Below are 18,545 nucleotides of genomic sequence, written 5' to 3' on the forward strand. Positions count from 1 at the left end.
TNTTTTTTTTTTTTTTTTTTTTTTTTTTTTAACCATATGACCTTTAGTTACGCCTTTACTAACAAAACAGACAATATATATATTCCAAGTATTCATACACATTTGTTGCATATACACGAAATATCGAAAGAAAAATAAGGAATATAGGCCGATATATTTGTATAGTCTAATATCTGTTATTCGGATCGCGAACTATGAATAGAAGAGTTTAGATACGCGTACAGTTATTATGTGCAAAAATAAACATCATACAATAAGCATATATAAGAACCAGTCTCATGTTTGGTAAATAGTACAACAGAATAATATATATTGGAATGTGTGTACACGTGTGCATACATGTGTGTATTTGTGTATACGCACGTATTCACACGTACTTCTTTAAAAATGTGGCCAGCACATAATATACCAGTTACTAACGTATACACTAATGTTTATTTATATTTAATGTTTATTTATACAAGTTGCATTTCTATACGTATACACACACACACACACACACACACAAATGATGCAAAGATAAAGTGTATTTCTAAGAATATGTTCAGAAAGCACCCATTATCACTTATGCATCATCCCGTTCTTGTTTTACATCTGATAAGTGATAAAAAAAAAAAAAAAAAAATGGAATGCGTTCTCCGAACATATCCCGAGAAATCAAATTTCTGCAAGAATAGTAACAGATTCGAAACGAAACGATTATATTATCGGAAACAAAAAAAGATTAATATATACTTACAGACGATATCTCTTCACAACTCTCCTCAAAATTTTTCTTACTCAAATTCGTAACCAAATAACTGATTTGTGACAAAGTAAAAGACAACGAGTCCAGGTTCATAGTTCCATGAATACAACCTCGAAAGCTTCAAACGCGTTTGAAGCTTTCTTCGGTATCCACGAGTTGCCGCCGCCCCAAATACTCTCCTCCTCGGTAAAAGCATGAAAGTTACATTGGCACAATCCTATGACCAACATCGGGATTGATATTATTGAGATACTTATTTCACAGCAACGTCATGGCGAGCACAACACGAATGATGCTCACAAAAACACGCAACACCGTTTTCCCACGCACAATCCAAGTTCTCTCGGGTCTCTCACCACCACCACTACCACCACCTCTATATAAACCGTTGTGCTCTCTCGCGCTCTCTCTCTCTCTCTCTCTCTCTCTCTCACTCTTCTCACTCTCTCACCGACCTCTTTCTCTCGCTTGCTCGCTCTTTTACTCGCCGAGATCACAGATTTATATATATACACACAGAGACTGTATATGTACATACACCAATCACACACGTAATTGTTCACATCACAATAAACGTTGTCGCTGCCGGCGATGTCCGTTGATTTCCCGTTTCCTCGGATTCATCCATGATGTTTAAGAGAAAGAAAACACGTAGTTTCGGGAATCGACAATAAAAAAAAAAAACGTTTCGTGAAATGTGCGGCGGCTTCCCCAAAACGGATCCGGGAGGAGGTGACGACGCCGAGAGTGTCTTTATCTCTTTTGGAATTCCACCGAATGCTGAAAAGCAATATGGCAGTCGAAATATCACACACGTACAAATTCTCGCGGGCCAAAGTGCTGTGCGTGCGTTCTCAGATCTCAAAAAAAAAGTTATATTGAGGGCACGCGCGAGCGAAGAAATTTAACGAACGAAAATCCGCGAACCGAGCCCGAGAGTGTTTCTCGTTGATCTTCGAACGAATATCTCGTCGAGCTGTTCTTTTTCCGGCTGTTTCTCTCGCACCTTGAACTTCACCCTCTCTCGCACGAGCTTCTCCAGCGCGCAATGGCGCCCTTCTAACGACAATATTATCGTTTTTTGAACAAATTTTCTTCTCTCCGTGTGCGCACAATATACTCTCGATTATTATCGTACCTGACAATGTTGTATATTATAGCTCTCTTATGTACGCCACTTCCTTCCACAAAAAAGACGTTACACAAAAAGAGACAAGATAAAAGGACACACGTGCGATTTGGAATCTGACTAGTAGTTTTGATACAACGATGTTTCGAGAAGATGGCACTACTGAGAGCTGCCGTGATCCTGTGGCGACATCAGATGATCAGGAACATCGTCGCTTAGGCCTGGTTTATGCCGGCAAATAAGGGCGATGTCCCATTGAGCGGAAATCTATAGCGGAACGGAATGTGCGGAACCAGCTCGACCAATCGTAACCACAGAAAAAGCGAAGGAAAGAAAACGGAATGGCTGTGATTGGTCGAGCTGGTTCCGCACATTCCGTTCCGCTATATATTTCCGCTCAATGGGACATCGCCCTAAGGCCTTGTTTTGGCCTTGTTTATGCGGGTAATAACTGTTAATTTATGCCGGAATTGGGGGGGGTACAGTTCAACTATAGGATTTCAATGCTTCTGTTATATTCTGTTATGCTTATGTTAACAAACAGAAATATTAAAATCTTAGGCCCGCATAAACGAGGCCTTAAAAAAAATACATACTTCGGTTGCAGGTTGACCAATCAGATCGAGCAAGTTGCTTCGATCTGATTGGTCAATTGTTGTCAACCGTAATTTTTCATGTTCCAATCGTTTTATCTGCGGTGTAACAACAAAACGGGGACTGGCCGAATAGCGTTGCTCGGTGCGATCCAGTCCAAGTCGTTTCGACCATTCGCGTTTGATTCGGTCTGATGATCCTTTCTTTCGGATCTTGTGGATTATCAGCTGCGAACGCGTCAGAACGCGTGCATCTATCTATCGTCCAAACAATCGGTAGATAATCAGCGGTTTTGAACAATTTCCAATGTTTATATATAGTTTACTATTTTCCCGTAAAACTGAATCGTTTTTTTAATAAACGGTATTGAATTTTATATTTTATACGTATGTATGTAAGTTTTTACATACAACTGAATTAAAAATAATGATAAATACAATTGAAGTAAACATCAACAAGTACGCACGAACAGCTGATATTAGCTAATACATATGTATTTTTCTTTCAGTATGTTGTGAAACACTTCCGTGCTCACAATCGCGGAGATAATGGACTTCTGGTTCAATCTGGTCAGAAGCGCATTTCTCAGAATGTTGGAAGTGCTATGGTTCGGCAAGCGAAAGATAACAAATTCCTTGAATATATATGTGAAAACGAATACAGGAAACACACTCGCCGTCGAGTTGGATCCGAAATGGGACGTAAAAAATCTGAAAGAAATTGTCGCACCTCAGATGGGCATAGCGCCGGAAAATGTCAAGATTATATTTGCAGGTAAAGAACTGCACAATTCGACTATACTGGAGGTGAGCTTCTTGCTCCTGTGGATATGCTGCGAAAGTTTTTTTTGCTATATAATTAATGAGAAATATATGGATTGTGTGATATTGCAGGAATGTGATTTGGGACAACAGAGTATTTTACATGCGGTACGGACAATCTGTAAACCACTCAAGAGAAACAACGCCGCAAGTCCCATAGAAGAATCTACACTGGAGACGTCTGATTCGAGTAACAATGGGAGTAAACCACTTAATGAGACACTGATGGATTTGCCCTTGGCTGAATCTGATCAAAACTCATCCCTGGAAGGAGGTATAAGGATGCTAATTAATTAACAAAATGATTAATTACATACAAGTGTTAACAGACAAGTAATTGTATTACTTTTTTTCGCGTTGTTGACAGAACAGCAGGAAAACCGAGCTCATTTTTACGTGTATTGCTCAGTACCGTGTAAAAAAGTGACAACAGGAAAGCTGAGAGTCAAATGTGCGAGATGCGGCAGTGGCGCTGTTACTGTCGACAGAGATCCTCAATGTTGGCCGGATGTGTTACTCCCGAAAAGAATAACCGTACATTGTGAGAACGATTCTTGTCCCTCGTCTTCGAACTTCCTCAGCGAGGAGACAGAATCTCAAATTTGTTTTGCCAACTTTTATTTCAAATGCGCGGAACATCTCAGTTTGGGAGAAAGCGACGAGGCTGTACCTCTTTATCTCATAAAGACCAACTTGAAAAACGTACCTTGTTTAGCGTGTACAGATGTCAGGTATTTAAAATTAAAACAACGATACAGCACAAGAACGAAGATTTTTCTTTACAAATTAACGTATGTGTTGCATTTTTTTTTTTATATTTGAAAGAGAAACTGTATTGGTATTTTCTTGCAAAGCTGGTCATGTAACTTGTCTCGATTGCTTTCGCGATTATTGCGCAATTCGCTTGCAAGAACGACGATTTGAATTCGATAGTGATGAGGGATATTACACGTTACCGTGTCCGGCTGGATGCCCCGATTCTTTTATTCGCGAGGTTCATCATTTTCATCTTCTCAGCGCAGAACAGGTATCTGCAATATCGAGCAGTTATTTTAGTGTTATTTAAAGTTTTTTAACAATCATTTTTAATATGTAGTATGAGAGATATCAAAGATTTAGTACTGAAGAATACGTTCTGCAAGCTGGCGGTCTACTGTGTCCGCAACCGAACTGTGGGATGGGTATCATACCACCAGATATACAAGATGACAAAGATTGTCGTAGGATACAGTGCATAGGCGGATGCGGTGTAAGTTATTTTCAAATAAAGCATTTTTTTTTTTTATAGTAACAAAGTTACGTGTTATATTTTTTACATTAGACCTTTTACAATTTTTCTGTGTTACGTAGTCAAATATATCTCTAATCAGTATTAAGTTAATCGAACGAATATACTGTCTAATCTAATCTATGTTTTCAGTATGTTTTTTGCAGACTTTGTTTGCAAGGTTATCATGTGGGAGAATGTGAATCGCAAACATCGGAAGCATCTACAAGCATCCTTTCTTCCAGTTATTATTCGGTGGATCCTCTGAATGCAAATAAAGTTAGTTGAAATGAATATTTATGTTGTAAAAAATTATTGTTTTTTCGTCAATTGACTTATCGTTTATAAATTTTGTAGGCTACATGGGACGAAGCTAGCAAAAAGACAATTCAAATTTGTACAAAACCTTGTCCGAAATGCAGGACTCCTACTGAAAAAGACGGTATGATTGCAAGGATTAAGGTTTTTTTTTTTTTTTTATTTGGAAAATAAGTTTTTAATGAAGTTGTTACAAAAAAAAACTGATAAGTAGTTTTCGCGTGATTAAAATTCAATAGTAAGTAGTTGTGTGAGATTTGTGCGGTATTAAACATGTGTGTGTGTGATTTTTAAAAATATCTACAGTTTTATACCCAGTGACACATGTATTTAGAAAAAAAAAAAAAAATAGTTTGCGCCTCTTCACAAATTTACAAACATCTTCAATTGTTTTTTCTCTCTTTTGAAAGGAGGTTGCATGCACATGGTGTGCACAAGAGCAGGATGTGGTTATCATTGGTGCTGGGTCTGCCAAACGGAATGGACTAGAGAATGTATGGGTAATCATTGGTTTGGATAATATATCGAAGCCGTTTATGTATCGATATACATAATATAAATTGAAAGTTACTCGAAAATTATACACGTGTTTCCGCAATGTGGAAACACATTTAAATAAAAATCAACATTTGGCAGTTTATTTTATTTTTATTATAAAGCGATATTACAGTGATATTCTAGTGTTATTCTATTTTTTACATATACTTATATATATATTAAAGTGATGTTATTTGTAGTGATGTTTTTTGTATATTACTGTACAAAAAAAGAATTATCAATATACGCGGCCTTGGCGGGGTCACTGACCTCGGCCGCGCGGCCTTGGTGGAGGGGAGGGTCACTGACCTCGGCCGGTCACGTGATTACGGTATATATATATATATAAATAAATAAATAAATAAATATATACTATCTGTCATCGCGGTGACAGGTTGTGTTCACTGACAACACGTTAAATAAAAATAACAATAGCGTGCGCGTAGCGCGCGCCTGTGTTGTGCTAGTATATTGATATATTGTTATATTTCACATGTGTAAATATAAATAGTTTTTTCTATTAGTGACTTTTACGTAGAAGTGGTTATAATTGTTATTTTATTATTATTTTTAATATAGTTCGTTTAATACATGTTAAAATTATTCAGAAAAAAAAGTGCAAAGAGACAGTAAGAGAAGTCAGATGGCGTTGCTGTCAAGTTTTAATTCACATATGTGAACGTAGTTTGTTTACACGTTTTCGTTACTGTGGTCAATTCTGGGGATTTTGTGACAGGGACTTGCATTCATTGGAACCAGCCTAAAGAGTTAGATCTATTGTTTGTAATTTTTAATAAACTTAAGATTGTAAAGTGGCTAAACAATATAAATAATTACATGAGTTTTACTTAAGTAGTAATCTTTTGTTTATAAAAAAAAGAAATATGACTACCGTACCACCTGTCAAACCACCGCGAGGAATCAAACCGACCAAGGAAACGGTAAGTAAAATTTTTACATCCGTGAATTATACCTTTTTGGGTTAGATTTCTTTAAAAATCAACATGTTTTTGTTTTATTATACTTGCGCAGATTATTTATGTTTATTATATACGTTTGTTTTTCTTTACAGAGCGGTTTATTGATCTCTGTCATCCGCGCTCTGTCAGCAAGTGAAACAAATGAGCAACGTGAGATCGAAAAAGCTAAATTGGAAAAAGAATACAAACGAAGCGATCAGCGATTGGAAGAATTGGTTTCCGCTCATGATCAGGATCTTATGGAAGTTATGCGGGTGAGTTATGGATATTCTCAAGTGACTGATACGTGAGAAATAAATTTTTTACTGCTGTGTTACATGGTTTGTGTGTGTTGATACGTACAGATTATTCTTCTTTCACCCTCAGATATTCAGTGAACTGTCCGAAAAGGTGACATCGTCGCGAGAAAAAATTCACGCGGTAAAAGAGAATCTGAATGCTTGCAAACAATTATTAAGATGTAAACGAGAAGAACTGTTGAATTTGTGGCTGGAAGGAATAGAACATAAACAAGTTTTGCATCTTCTGAAGGATGTGTAAGCGATACGGTTGTGCGTTTTTCAGAAATTGCGAAGCAATTTCATATTCTTTACACTTCGATTAATTTTTAGGTCTTCGTCTTCGTGCGGGCGTATATTACCTTTAACAGTACCTGAGTCATCGCCATCAATTCACGAGCTTTCAGAGCAATAAAAGTTTTATATATCACCATACTTTGTATATATTGTTATATGTATAAAATAAATTATTGAGTCAAGTAACTTGCCAAGTTCTAGATTTACGTGTGAGAGGTTGTATTGTTTTTTGTGCAAAATAAAAAACAAATTTTTTATTCTATGGACTGAGCAAAATAGATATTCTGTATGTATGGATGAAGAATTTACATAAGAGTATTTCTTATGGGTTTTCCTTGCTTTTTTTTAAACATGTATTTATTTTTGTAAATATCTTTTAGACATCTATATAATCTACTTATATATACACTTTTTCATCTTTGAATCTGGCAGGACATTTAAAAAAAAAAAGTTTTGACTTGAATTCTCCATACGTGCGAGCACTCTGCGAGATGATTTGATTGGCTGACGTGGCGTGGCGCAAGTTACGCCACGCATAGAAAAGCAGCTTTAGTTTTTCATTCAATTTTCTACCGTGTGGATGTGTGTGTGTGTGCCGAGAGCGTCGTAACTACGAAAGGGAGACGAGAGGGTGATCGCTCTGATAATACACAAAACTCTGTTCACGTGTTCACGTATTTGTGATTGTTTATCACTATTACAGTTGAACCAAATGATATACAGAATGTCGTCATAAATGTGTTCTGATACAAAAATAAAAAAAGTTTAATCGAATTGTTTAACTATCTCAGCAAAATGTCGATTGGTACGTAGAATTATATTTGTATTAAAAGAAACTATAAGTAGTTTATAAAATAAATTTATAGTTGATGGTGAGTCCTTTTTTATTTATTATGTTTTTATAAAATTTCAGAAATAGAAACAAGCTTGCTTGTTATAGTGCTGGATGTGAATCCGATACAACGAATAGTTAAACAAGAAACGAGAATACTGTCGCAGTGTCTGGATTCCACCATCATTTTCGCGAATGCTCATCTCATGCAATCGTCCAACAATCAATTGGCTATAATGGCTTGTCACGGACACAATGCCAGATTTCTCTATCCGTGTGAGAACATGGCAGAAATAAGACAAATAGACGGTCAATATGAAAAGTTCACAATGGTAGAACGCACGGTGCGCCAGCGGTTACAACAAGTTGTATATGACATTCCCATGGATGTTCCATTGAACACGGAGAGTCTTATTTCTGGCGCGCTTAGTATGGCATTGTGTTACATCAGTCGATTAGATCGCGACAAGATCGCAGGCCAGAAGCTACATCCCAGAATACTGGTGATCACGGCTAGTAATGATTCGGCCACACAGTACATGAACTATATGAACATATTCTTCACCGCTCAGAGAATGGTTTGTTGCTCAGATACGTAAGCACAAACGAACACTAAATTATCAGCAATCGAAACGAAATGTATTATTGTGCCTATATGTTTTAGAATGTTATACTGGATGTATGCAGTTTAGATCAAGAGCTGACTCTCCTGCAACAGGGTTGCGACATTACTGGCGGCAATTATCTGAAAGTACCGCAACTTGCTGGATTGTTGCAGTATTTATTGGTACATTGTGTGCTTCTACGTTTGTAATAACAAAAGGCAATTATTCTACTATGAGCCGTTGATAAAAATGGTTTTTTTTTTTAATAATTTTTAGTGGGTCTTTCTGCCAGACCCGAGTGTCAGATCAAAATTAGTACTTCCGCCACCGGTGAAAGTGGACTATAGAGCGGCGTGCTTCTGTCATCAGGAACTTATCGACATTGGATATGTTTGTTCTATATGTTTATCAAGTGAGTACTTCTGTGAGAGTGTACAATTGAGCTATTTTTTGTAATATCAAATATTACATACACTGTACTGACATGTAAATTAATTTTTACAGTTTTCTGTAAATTTAGTCCAATATGCACAACTTGTCTGTAAGTGTTTTTTTGTATATATATTTTTAATTGCATATATTCCTTGTATATTGTGTGTGTATTTAACTAATTATTATTACTCTTTAAGCACGGTGTTCAAGCCAGGACCCATACCAATGAAGAAGAAGAAAAAAAGAACGTAACGGTATCTAATATTAATTTCACGAAATATTTCTCATACGGGTATACACATATGTATTATTAATTCTGTAATTAAATCACACAAGTAAAAAACAAAAAAAAAATTGTTCTCACACGTAAACGGAAGAAACACAAATATATATTTGTATACGAAATTTATGCTTTATTTGTAATGTAAACTATTTAAGATTAAACTTATAGTGACGACAATTCTATCTTTGCTGTATGTTGTAATCCACTTGTAATTTGCACAACTTCTACGTTGTGACGCGTTGTGTGGACGAATGTTGTTGGGACGGCACGTAACCGATGCGCTCTTGAATCTCGCTCTGGGGAACCTTGCCGCCCCACGTCGACAGACTCACGGAGGCCGACGATTTCCTTTCGGCGTCTTTTTTAGCTTCGAGCGCTTTTTTTATTTCTTCGTACTCCTTCAGATCCTCGAGTCGCATCTCGATACGCGTTGGACTTCGTCGTATCATCTTACTGAAAAAAAAAAACTGTTTTTTTTTTATCTTCAAATCTTCTTCAAAATTATTCGAACGTCGAGAAAATAAAATTAAAAGTTCGAGTGTACAAGTTTACGTGCGAAAAAAATTGGATTTTTTTTTTTACAAAAAGTAATTTTTTTTCCAAGGAGTTTTAAATCATTGAACTTTGTGTGCGTGAAAAAAAAATCTAGAAAATAAACAAGATAACGAAAAATAAACCTCCGATCGTTTTGGTTTATCTTTTTTTGTCTAACGCAATAAAAAAAAAAAAGCATCAAGAGAGAGTCTCCCGTTGATCGCGCTCTTCCGAACTACGTCCCTGCCCTCGTCGCCCAAGATGGCGAGATACTATGCTCCAAATAAATATCAAATCAAGCTATGCACGTCATTCTAATCGCATTGTTTCTTCTATCTGACTTTCGCAACGACGTGAATCGCGCTCTTTTCTTTTTAGAAATGTCACGGGATAATCACGATTGAGAGCGCGCGAAAGAGTTCGAAAAAACGTTCCGGAAATGTGACAAAGGACGGGTTGGACGCGCGTGTAAGCACGCGTTCGTTTCAGGCAGCGCGATTTTCTCGAATTTTACGGAAAACTGTGCGATTAGCCGGCCCACGAGCACCGAACACTAGTCATATACATTACGTCGTAAGCGAACTGCAACACGGGAGGATGCTCTACCTTGAAGATTACGTTGAAAGTGCGTACGAAAAGTATCACGCTCGACTCGTCCGCGGGATCCTAACCTCTAATCGCAACGCACGATTAACCTAGAAGACGCTCGGGCCTGTTTGCTCGATCTCGGAAACGATGCAGCCATTTTTGTTTATATTTCGCGGATCGCGGTCCGCGCGATCCTCTCTCGCGTCGATTTTTCAACGCGATCGCGATTGTCATTAAAAAATGATAGCAAATCTTCATCTTTCACTTAACTTCAAACCACGAGGTTGGGGTACACACATTGATGTGTGTACCCTGACACACATGTTACATGTTGGCACAAAAGATAATAAAAAAAAATAATTTATTAAAACTCTCAAGCTTGTAATGAATGACACGAATTTCATTTCTCATGTCCTTTGAAACGATTTGAAGTTTTTTCTCTTTGTATGTTGTAATGCGCGGTAAAAAGGAACACTTGGTTTTATAACAATCTCAATATTTGAGATGTTTAAAAAAAAAAAAAATAATAATAGGATCTTTGTGTTAAGAAAAACTAAGTTGATGATTGTTGTATTAATATATATTTTCTTTATGGTTTCAGTGATTGAACACCTTCCTCAAGAACTTAGGGATAGATTCACAGAAATGAGAGAGATGGATCTAGGTGTACAAAGTACATGCAGTTTGAAATAAATAGATAAGAGTAATTTAAGATAGAACATACTGTGCGTGATGAAAGAAAGTAACAAACTCTTATAATTATTTTTTAGATTCTATGGATAGTTTGGAAAAGAAGGTAAAGATGTTCTTTTCCAATGCCAAAAAGATGAAACCCAGTGAAAAAGAGGCCGAGTATGAAGCAATTAGAAGAGAATATTACAAGACTTTGGAGGACGCGGATGAAAAGGTGCAATTAGCCAATCAGATGTATGATCTGGTTGAAAGGTACCTGAGAAGGCTCGATCATGAGCTGCATAAGTTTAAGATGGAATTGGAGGCTGACAATAAGGGCATCACCGAAATTCTGGAGAAGAGATCTTTAGAGCTGGATCAGCCGCCTACCAATAGTAGCCAAAAGGAAAATCGTTATAGTTTCACAACCAGCAGGTCGCGAGACAATCACAGTCATTGTAAGAGAGAGAGAGAGTTTAACATCTAAAAACATTTATTGAGATTCCGAACAAACGACGGAAATTCAATTGATGGTAATTCTCTTTGATGTCGTTTTTAAATTTCAGCTCGGGCGGAGAAACGACGGGACTCCAATGCATCTTCCACGTCGGTCGAGAAAAGACTGGCGATCGAGAAGCTACCGACGGCGACGAGTTTGCCGGAGTCACGACCGGCGTCGGCAAATTCCGGTCCTATTATCGCGGCCAGCAATGTTACACCAGCACCGACGGCAATCGCCAATTCTGTAGGTTCGGTATGCTACAATCTCGGTCACATCGGTGCCGGGGGTACGGCCATCGCGGCGGCCGCGTCACAAGCGATCGCGGCCACGCAGTCGATGCAGCAAGGCAGACGCTCCGCTAGTCTGAAGGCCAGTTACGAAGCCATTAATACAGGCGGCGTGCACGCCGCAGAATTCAGCAGAGAGTTGGCCGGTGCGGCGCAAACCGCCATCGCGGCTATTCAGGAGACCACAAAGAAACACAAAAAGTATATCGGATATTTTTTTTTTTTTTTATAATAAATATCTAATAAAAACGATCGTACGAAGTTGAATATTTCGAAAGAAAATATCTATAAAGTAGAAGAATACCAAGATTTTGTTTTTAATTTGCAAAAAAATTTTTGTTTCTTGATTATTTGACGTAAACGTTTCAATTTTGAATGATAGGAAAGTAACAGCCACGGTGCCGAGTTCGAGTGTAATCACGGCTGCGGTCCAGCAACCGGTGTCTCCTCCGGTGGTGACTACAACCACACAAGTGATAGACGCAGACAATCCAGATTGGACGTACGATCCCAACGAGCCGCGTTATTGCACGTGCAATCAAGTGTCGTACGGTGATATGGTTGCGTGCGATAACTCGGATGTAAGACTCATCGATATCTTTTCAGGATATGTCATGACGCGTACAAGCGATAAACTTATGATAATCGTTTTTAGTGTCCATTTGAATGGTTCCATTATCCTTGCGTGAATATCACCGCGCCACCGAAAGGAAAGTGGTATTGCCCTCAGTGCACGTCCTCGATGAAGAGACGCGGAGGGCGGAAGAATTGATTAGACAGGAAGAAAGAGAACGAGTTGCAAATCTATTACATTGACCATGTCGAGAAAGCATCGTTGCTACTACCTCTTAGACGCTGTCCGTCGTGTATCGACTTATTAGTTAGAAAGTCCGTTGTTTGTTCTGGTTTTCTACGACTTTTTCCGAGTGTATTGAGTTTGCGAGTCGTCGTATATTGCTGTTGAATATTGAACGAAGAACGATCTAATGTGGGTTCCGTACTTTTGGAAGACAAAATGTACAAGAAAAACGAATGAGACTTGAATTAGCGATAATAAATTTTTTTTTTAATTGAGAATTCAGGCTCTTGGTGAAGATAATCAAGAGAGAGAGAGAGAAAGAGAGAGAGAGAGAGTTGATATTAAATACTTTTTCTCTCCCGCCAAGTAATAATTAACTAATTATATAAATACTGTGAAGTGAGCTTTCACTTTATTTAAAATTCCGCTGAAAATAAAGAATTTATTTCTTTCATAAAAGAAATAATAATTAAACACGTTTGAAAACTGATTTTTTTTCGAAAAAAAAAGAATTACTTCCGTATGAATAAAAATTTTGAGAATACTACTTTTAAAAACAGAACTTGTAGCAAATTGATGTACAAATAAACTATGCAGAAGCAATGAGGATGAACAACACTCTTATCTTGATTAATTGATCCCGTCAACGATCTTGTCGTTTTTCTAAAACAGGGTTTATCGTAAAAATAAAAAAAATATAACAACGTACTAAATTTTATAATATAATAAATTTTATATTTTATTAATATTACATTTTCTCTTATAAGTTGCTCATTTAAAAATCGTGAAATTATTGAATTTTTTAAGCGCTAAGATATGAACAACGTGACAAGATTCAATTGTTTATTGACGTGGTAATTGTTCGTATTGCTATATTTTTTGTCTTGCGACTTACATGTGTAGCAAAATGTATTACTATACATGGCAGCATTTTCATAAATTTTCAAACAACTTTGTCATAAATTAAAAAAAAACAAGATTTTAAGAATGACAATCAAGTAACGTGTCAGTGTTTTAACGTTACTCTGCGGAAAAAAAAAAAAAAAAAAAAAACATTCTTGCAGCACTTGGCGAACACAAGGAACTTATAAGATGAGGTAAGACGCTCGTCATAAAAAATGGCACTTATTGACTGATTATTAACCAACACTTAGTGAAACAAACTCTTATAGCTACGGTATTCGATTGAGTGACTATCTCGATAAAGCACCAATCCGTATTGTCAACGTTACGTTATTTGTTGCTCCTAAGTATATAACGCGTTACATTCGAGTATTCTTAATAAGTATTGTATTTGCGCATCTCGACGGAATTTTCTCTTGTTAGAACCCTGTTGTAGCATTCAAAATTTTAAGAATCTCCAAATCATACAAGAGAAAAGTTGATAAATTTCGATAAAAGAGTTCAAGGAAATTTTTTCACTTAACACTTGTTTTTTTTGTTTTCTTTTTTGTCATCGATTCTGATCCAGCAGAAATATTCACGTGTGCGTTAATTGAAATAACGATTGATATTTACAAAAAAAAAAAAAAAAAATGGACTACATACCGCTTACTCGAGAACGTTTCGTGACACACTAGAATCTTTCACGCGCAACATTATAAACCTTTATTAAAATACAGATACGTCGACAGTTTACCGCTCTCGCTGTTCTTCTTCAGCAGTTCGTAGTTTTCCGGTTCCCAGCGCTCTAGAGTAGTCGCCCTGATTGAACTGCAACGCACAAACAATGCGACGTAAACGTGATGATGCGAGAAATACATTTTCAAATCAAATAGGTGAGAAATTTTTATCTTTTTACCAATTTTGCGGAAACAGCGCGCACGCTGTCGGCACCATAAACGACAGTCTGTAAGAAGATGTTAAATGTTCGTGTATCTGATTCATTGTAACATGTAACAACTGAAGATGAAAAGAGGAGAGAGTACTCACGAAATTCCGCACATTAGAATTTGTATCGGCGCGTGCAGAGGTTTGATTTTTTGCATCCACGCGTATTTCTCCAATCTCTCCATTATAGGCGGTAGGATGACTGGAGAAATTAATCATTTTTTGGTTTTTTTTTTTTAATTTAATGCCACCGAGATTTTAGAAACATAAATTGATGAAAAAGAATAAATTTGTTTAAATGTACGTACGCATGCCGGGAGCACACATGACGATACGTGAAATGACGACCTGACTAATGCCTTTCACAGCCGCGAGCTGCAGTTTGTGTTTGTAACAATTATTGTAAAATTACACTGTGAAAATGTAAAATGTGCAGCGAGACAAGAGCTGTGCTCGAAAAAATTTTACCTTTGATTTCGTTACTTTTTTGCCGTCCTCGTCAACAACGTCCACTCCGTTTCTGATTTCGTTCTGTCTCATGAGAGGGATGTTTACGCAATTAGCGGCCGCTACTGCGGCGAACGGAACGTACCTCTGAAATTCAGTTTTTTCTCGTGGAAAACAAATTTTTTTTTTTTTCATTATACGTAATGTCGAAACGAGTCAGAAATTTTTCATCTTGAATGATTTACAAGTTGTAAAAAGAAGAAAATATACAATATTTCCGCAACACTTACGGCCATTAAAGGACTCGCGCGTTTTTGCCAGAACGATTTACATCCGATCGCGGTTATCATAGCCGCGGAGGTAGCGCTAACGTAAGCTACACCCAATTGGGTGGTGGTCACAGGACTGTTCGCATTTCTGTTGGTGTAATTAACGAGCGCGTTAAAGGACTGATTGACCCACTGCCAGAAAACCACCGCTTGCGTCGTCCTAAATTAATAAATCGAAGGATGCGAGTGTGAAGGGTTTGTAAAATAATTACAAAGGAGAGAAGAAAATTCCATTTCTCGGTAGAGTGATAACACACATTCTGCAAAAACTACCTGTAGAACTGGAGCATGGCGCCGGTGATGGCCATTCCTCCCGGCACCTGAAAGGACATTCTACCGAAGACGTTTTGCAGCTCGCCGGTGTCGGGATGAAAAGACGACTCGTACAGTTTCTTCGCGTAGACGATTTGATCTCTGGTTGTGCCGGCTGGCTCTTTGCCAAGCCTACAAAGTCGGATACATCAAACGCGCGTGTAATATTTTTTTGCATCATCACGAAAAAATTTTTATTGATTCTCTTGTACGTGCAAATTTGTTATCGCGCTACAGAAATCGGGATCTTTCGTACGCGCGAACTTTACCATTTTTATTTTATTTAAAAAAAAAAATCAGTATCCTGTTTAATTTTTGCAATTTCATACAATGTCATCTATATTTAGTGATCATTACCTGTACTGCTCGCATAACTCCTTGGCAGCTAATAGTTCCGGCTCGCGCACGACGCACGTGCGAAAGTCGGTCATCCACGCGAAGTACTTCCATCTTCCGACGAAGGTGTTGAGATCCCAAAGGGGTTTGTCTATGTCCAGCCTGTCGTGTGCCATCGCGTCGAATCGGGAAATTCTTTCGACATAGATTTATAATTAAAAAAAGAGTCGCTTAAGTTAAAAAAATGAATAATTTGCGATATTGTTTTATTATATTCGTTTATATAAATTTAATGTCAATTATTATGAATTACGCGAGAACATTTCGGATTCGCGCGCGTTATAAACAACGTACGCACAGAGTGATATTTTAAGACATGAGAGATGCGTGCGAGAGATATCTCGAATGTGTTTTACACGCGTGAGCGCGCGGAGAGAGAGACGTGCAACATTGTCTTCGTTAAAAAAAAAGAAAACGAAGTTCAGTCCAAGCAAATGGAAATAAATAATACATTGTTTCGGAAACGCTTTTGCGCGCGTGAAATAATAGCGCGCATTATTTTCAACGCGCGCGTGCGCGAATAACAACCAAGTCTCGCTCTCTTTGACGAGATATTATGTAATATGTGTATTATCCTCTCGACACTCGGAAAGCAGCGATAACACTTATGGAAACAAAAAAAAGATAAAGAAAAACCAAATGCAATAGTGTGTTATTGATAATAAATGCAAAGAGTTTTCCTTTAACTCGATTTTAACGGAGAACATACAAATCTCCGTGAGATTTGTTTCAACAACAAGTGCGCCACTCTGAAGAGCAATTTTCCGCAATTTTTCTCCCTCATTACAAATATATTGCGAGTCTTCTAAGTAGATTTTACTCCGTTGTGTTTTTACGTCAGAAACTTGCTTTTTTTTTTTTGTATCTTTACAAGTGCGTGCAGATTTATCTAACTATCTCGAACTATCGATAATCGAGAGAGTCGAGTGGAATTTTTACATTTGCGTGCACTCTGCAACGCAGTAAGATGTGACGTTATATTGTTGTTATTATTATTATTCGGACTTTAGATTATTGCAATATAAATCCGATAGTAGTAAGTGTGAGTTGCGCGCGATTCAATATATTTTGCATATTATTGCGCGAATAGGGAGGGTAAACGTGCAGTAAAAATAAATATTATCAAAAAAACATTCTGCGTCACGGACCGTTGTTGATAACAAAAAAAAAAAAAACAAAGAACACGCTTATCCGTCGATTTCGCGATGACGTTAGAACCTGTTCGCGGTGTCACAATCGCAGAATCAATATTAATAAACATTGTGTCGCGTTACTATCGATGTTACGCGCCCGTTCGAGTGCGTCACGCGTTTCGAACGCAAGCACGAGATCGCGCACGAGCGTATCAACCATCTCGCAAAATTTTTGGAAATCACTTGCGAACTTCTCGGAAAAAATTGGTTTTTTAAACTTGATATCGTTTTCCTCGTCTGTTTTAATTAATCCCATTGTTTCGACATTCTTTCGGCATTATCGATCGATCCAAGAATCTGCGTCATCTCTTCTCGTTTTATCTTCGGACGCGAGAGGACTTTAAATTATCATTCCTCGAACTGTCAAAAAAAAAAAACAAACGTCACTCTTACGTATGAGCGTGACTTAATGAAATGCACGCGCGTTGTCAATACTCGAGGATTCGAGATCATCGCATCACTTATCCTTCTCTCTCTCTTTCTTATAAAACACTGGTGTTATTACAATCGATATCGACCTAACACTTTTTTCTTTCAGAAGCTGCGATCAAAGGACGACCCACTTGCACCTACTCGCACCTTCGTTGCTTCGTGAAGTCGCGTTTTGTCGGATCGAATCAGAAAAAAACAAAATTTCTATTTTTTCTTTTCTTTATACTTAATACGCACCTCTGCAACATAAACACACACAGAAGAAGAAAAAAGGATCTCCAGCCAGCTACACCGATCGAGTGTACATTTCGCCAGTAAGGACCGCGACACGACCATCCATTCATCCGGTCCTTTCGCGGTCCGCTCGCGGCGATTCTTTGTCTTACACCGCGTTACGTCTAAATTTTATGCCACGCTTTGCGCATTAAAATGTTAATCCATCGCACGCATCAACTTACCCGGTCACTTTACGCGTTCTTTTGCTCCTGGAGCTGCGCTCCTCGGCCGCTCCGTTTTGACAGCGACCGGACCAAGAGAGAGTGCGAGGGTGCGAAACGTCAAACCTAGAACATACCGCAAGCAGCGACGTTTCTTCTTACTACGTTACTGGGCCACCGGCAAAATGCACCTAGCAATAGGCGGGAAAAGGACTGAGGCCACGCACGAGACAAGGGAGTGACACACTAGACCACGTTTACATGACACCTCTCAACCAACAATGTTGCAACTTTATTGCGAGATAACGCGTCGATACGGAAAAAACAATTGTATATGAAGTATCTTTGGCGTTAAAGAAACGTTATTTACACAGATAAACAATTTTACGGAGATATAGGAATTGATAAAGTTTTTTTTTTCCACATCCACGACATGAGTACCAACACTGTTGGGTAAGGAAACCGAGGTAAGGAAAAATGCAGACAGAGAGAGAGAGAGAGAGTAAGAGATAATCGACCGATTTCGTCGGAATGACCAATCGCGAATGAAGTGACACAGGAAAGCGCCAGATGTCGCTCTCTGTACCAGAGGCACTAGCGTCGAATCCTCAATATGGCGACGCCCATTCAACGACCACTGTTCTTCGTTCAAAATACGGAATTTCG

The 18,545-nt window shown here is 38.0% G+C and overlaps 5 protein-coding genes across 9 annotated transcripts; 4 read left to right on the forward strand and 1 right to left on the reverse strand.

Annotated features, from left to right (window-relative positions):
• Nucleotides 1-2,609: 2,609 nt before the first annotated feature.
• On the forward strand, nt 2,610-5,517 carry LOC109857665 (E3 ubiquitin-protein ligase parkin). 4 transcript variants are annotated; one of them, XM_020434206.1, is made up of 9 exons: nt 2,610-2,865; nt 2,980-3,277; nt 3,365-3,566; nt 3,660-4,023; nt 4,118-4,319; nt 4,389-4,541; nt 4,713-4,838; nt 4,917-5,001; nt 5,288-5,517. In XM_020434206.1, exons 2-9 carry the CDS (start codon nt 3,020-3,022, stop codon nt 5,395-5,397), a joined length of 1,500 nt encoding a protein of 499 aa, XP_020289795.1. In that variant the 5' UTR covers nt 2,610-2,865; nt 2,980-3,019; the 3' UTR covers nt 5,398-5,517. The 4 variants fall into 4 exon arrangements, with proteins under 4 accessions (XP_020289795.1, XP_020289794.1, XP_020289796.1 ...); XM_020434205.1 differs by having other exon boundaries at nt 2,610-2,834; XM_020434207.1 differs by having other exon boundaries at nt 2,667-2,746.
• Nucleotides 5,518-6,044: 527 nt separating this feature from the next.
• LOC109857677 (exocyst complex component 4) lies at nt 6,045-7,231 on the forward strand. The gene is made up of 5 exons (XM_020434233.1): nt 6,045-6,181; nt 6,295-6,355; nt 6,487-6,648; nt 6,761-6,930; nt 7,006-7,231. Exons 2-5 carry the CDS (start codon nt 6,299-6,301, stop codon nt 7,085-7,087), a joined length of 471 nt encoding a protein of 156 aa, XP_020289822.1. The 5' UTR covers nt 6,045-6,181; nt 6,295-6,298; the 3' UTR covers nt 7,088-7,231.
• A 293-nt stretch (nt 7,232-7,524) lies between these two features.
• Nucleotides 7,525-9,298, forward strand: LOC109857686 (general transcription factor IIH subunit 3). The gene is made up of 6 exons (XM_020434253.1): nt 7,525-7,774; nt 7,883-8,379; nt 8,466-8,588; nt 8,683-8,818; nt 8,911-8,947; nt 9,036-9,298. Exons 1-6 carry the CDS (start codon nt 7,765-7,767, stop codon nt 9,088-9,090), a joined length of 858 nt encoding a protein of 285 aa, XP_020289842.1. The 5' UTR covers nt 7,525-7,764; the 3' UTR covers nt 9,091-9,298.
• A 476-nt stretch (nt 9,299-9,774) lies between these two features.
• Nucleotides 9,775-12,874, forward strand: LOC109857685 (inhibitor of growth protein 3-like). The gene is made up of 6 exons (XM_020434252.1): nt 9,775-10,280; nt 10,845-10,916; nt 11,014-11,373; nt 11,482-11,905; nt 12,087-12,285; nt 12,360-12,874. The coding sequence occupies exons 1-6, from the start codon at nt 10,253-10,255 to the stop codon at nt 12,474-12,476; spliced, it is 1,200 nt and encodes a 399-aa protein (XP_020289841.1). The 5' UTR covers nt 9,775-10,252; the 3' UTR covers nt 12,477-12,874.
• A 458-nt stretch (nt 12,875-13,332) lies between these two features.
• LOC109857688 (sideroflexin-2) lies at nt 13,333-18,496 on the reverse strand. 2 transcript variants are annotated; one of them, XM_020434255.1, is made up of 10 exons: nt 17,901-18,496; nt 17,680-17,840; nt 15,779-15,952; nt 15,383-15,553; nt 15,071-15,269; nt 14,802-14,927; nt 14,642-14,708; nt 14,436-14,535; nt 14,305-14,352; nt 13,333-14,216 (listed from the first exon to the last, which is right to left on the reverse strand). In XM_020434255.1, the coding sequence occupies exons 2-10, from the start codon at nt 17,784-17,786 to the stop codon at nt 14,102-14,104; spliced, it is 1,107 nt and encodes a 368-aa protein (XP_020289844.1). In that variant the 5' UTR covers nt 17,787-17,840; nt 17,901-18,496; the 3' UTR covers nt 13,333-14,101. The 2 variants fall into 2 exon arrangements, with proteins under 2 accessions (XP_020289844.1, XP_020289845.1); XM_020434256.1 differs by lacking the exon at nt 17,680-17,840 and having other exon boundaries at nt 17,901-18,462.
• Between the last annotated feature and the right edge of the window lie 49 nt (nt 18,497-18,545).

Source organism: Pseudomyrmex gracilis, unplaced genomic scaffold (assembly GCF_002006095.1).
Source record: "Pseudomyrmex gracilis isolate BER0280 unplaced genomic scaffold, ASM200609v1 scaffold_168, whole genome shotgun sequence".
Classification (NCBI taxonomy): Eukaryota; Metazoa; Arthropoda; class Insecta; order Hymenoptera; family Formicidae; genus Pseudomyrmex; species Pseudomyrmex gracilis.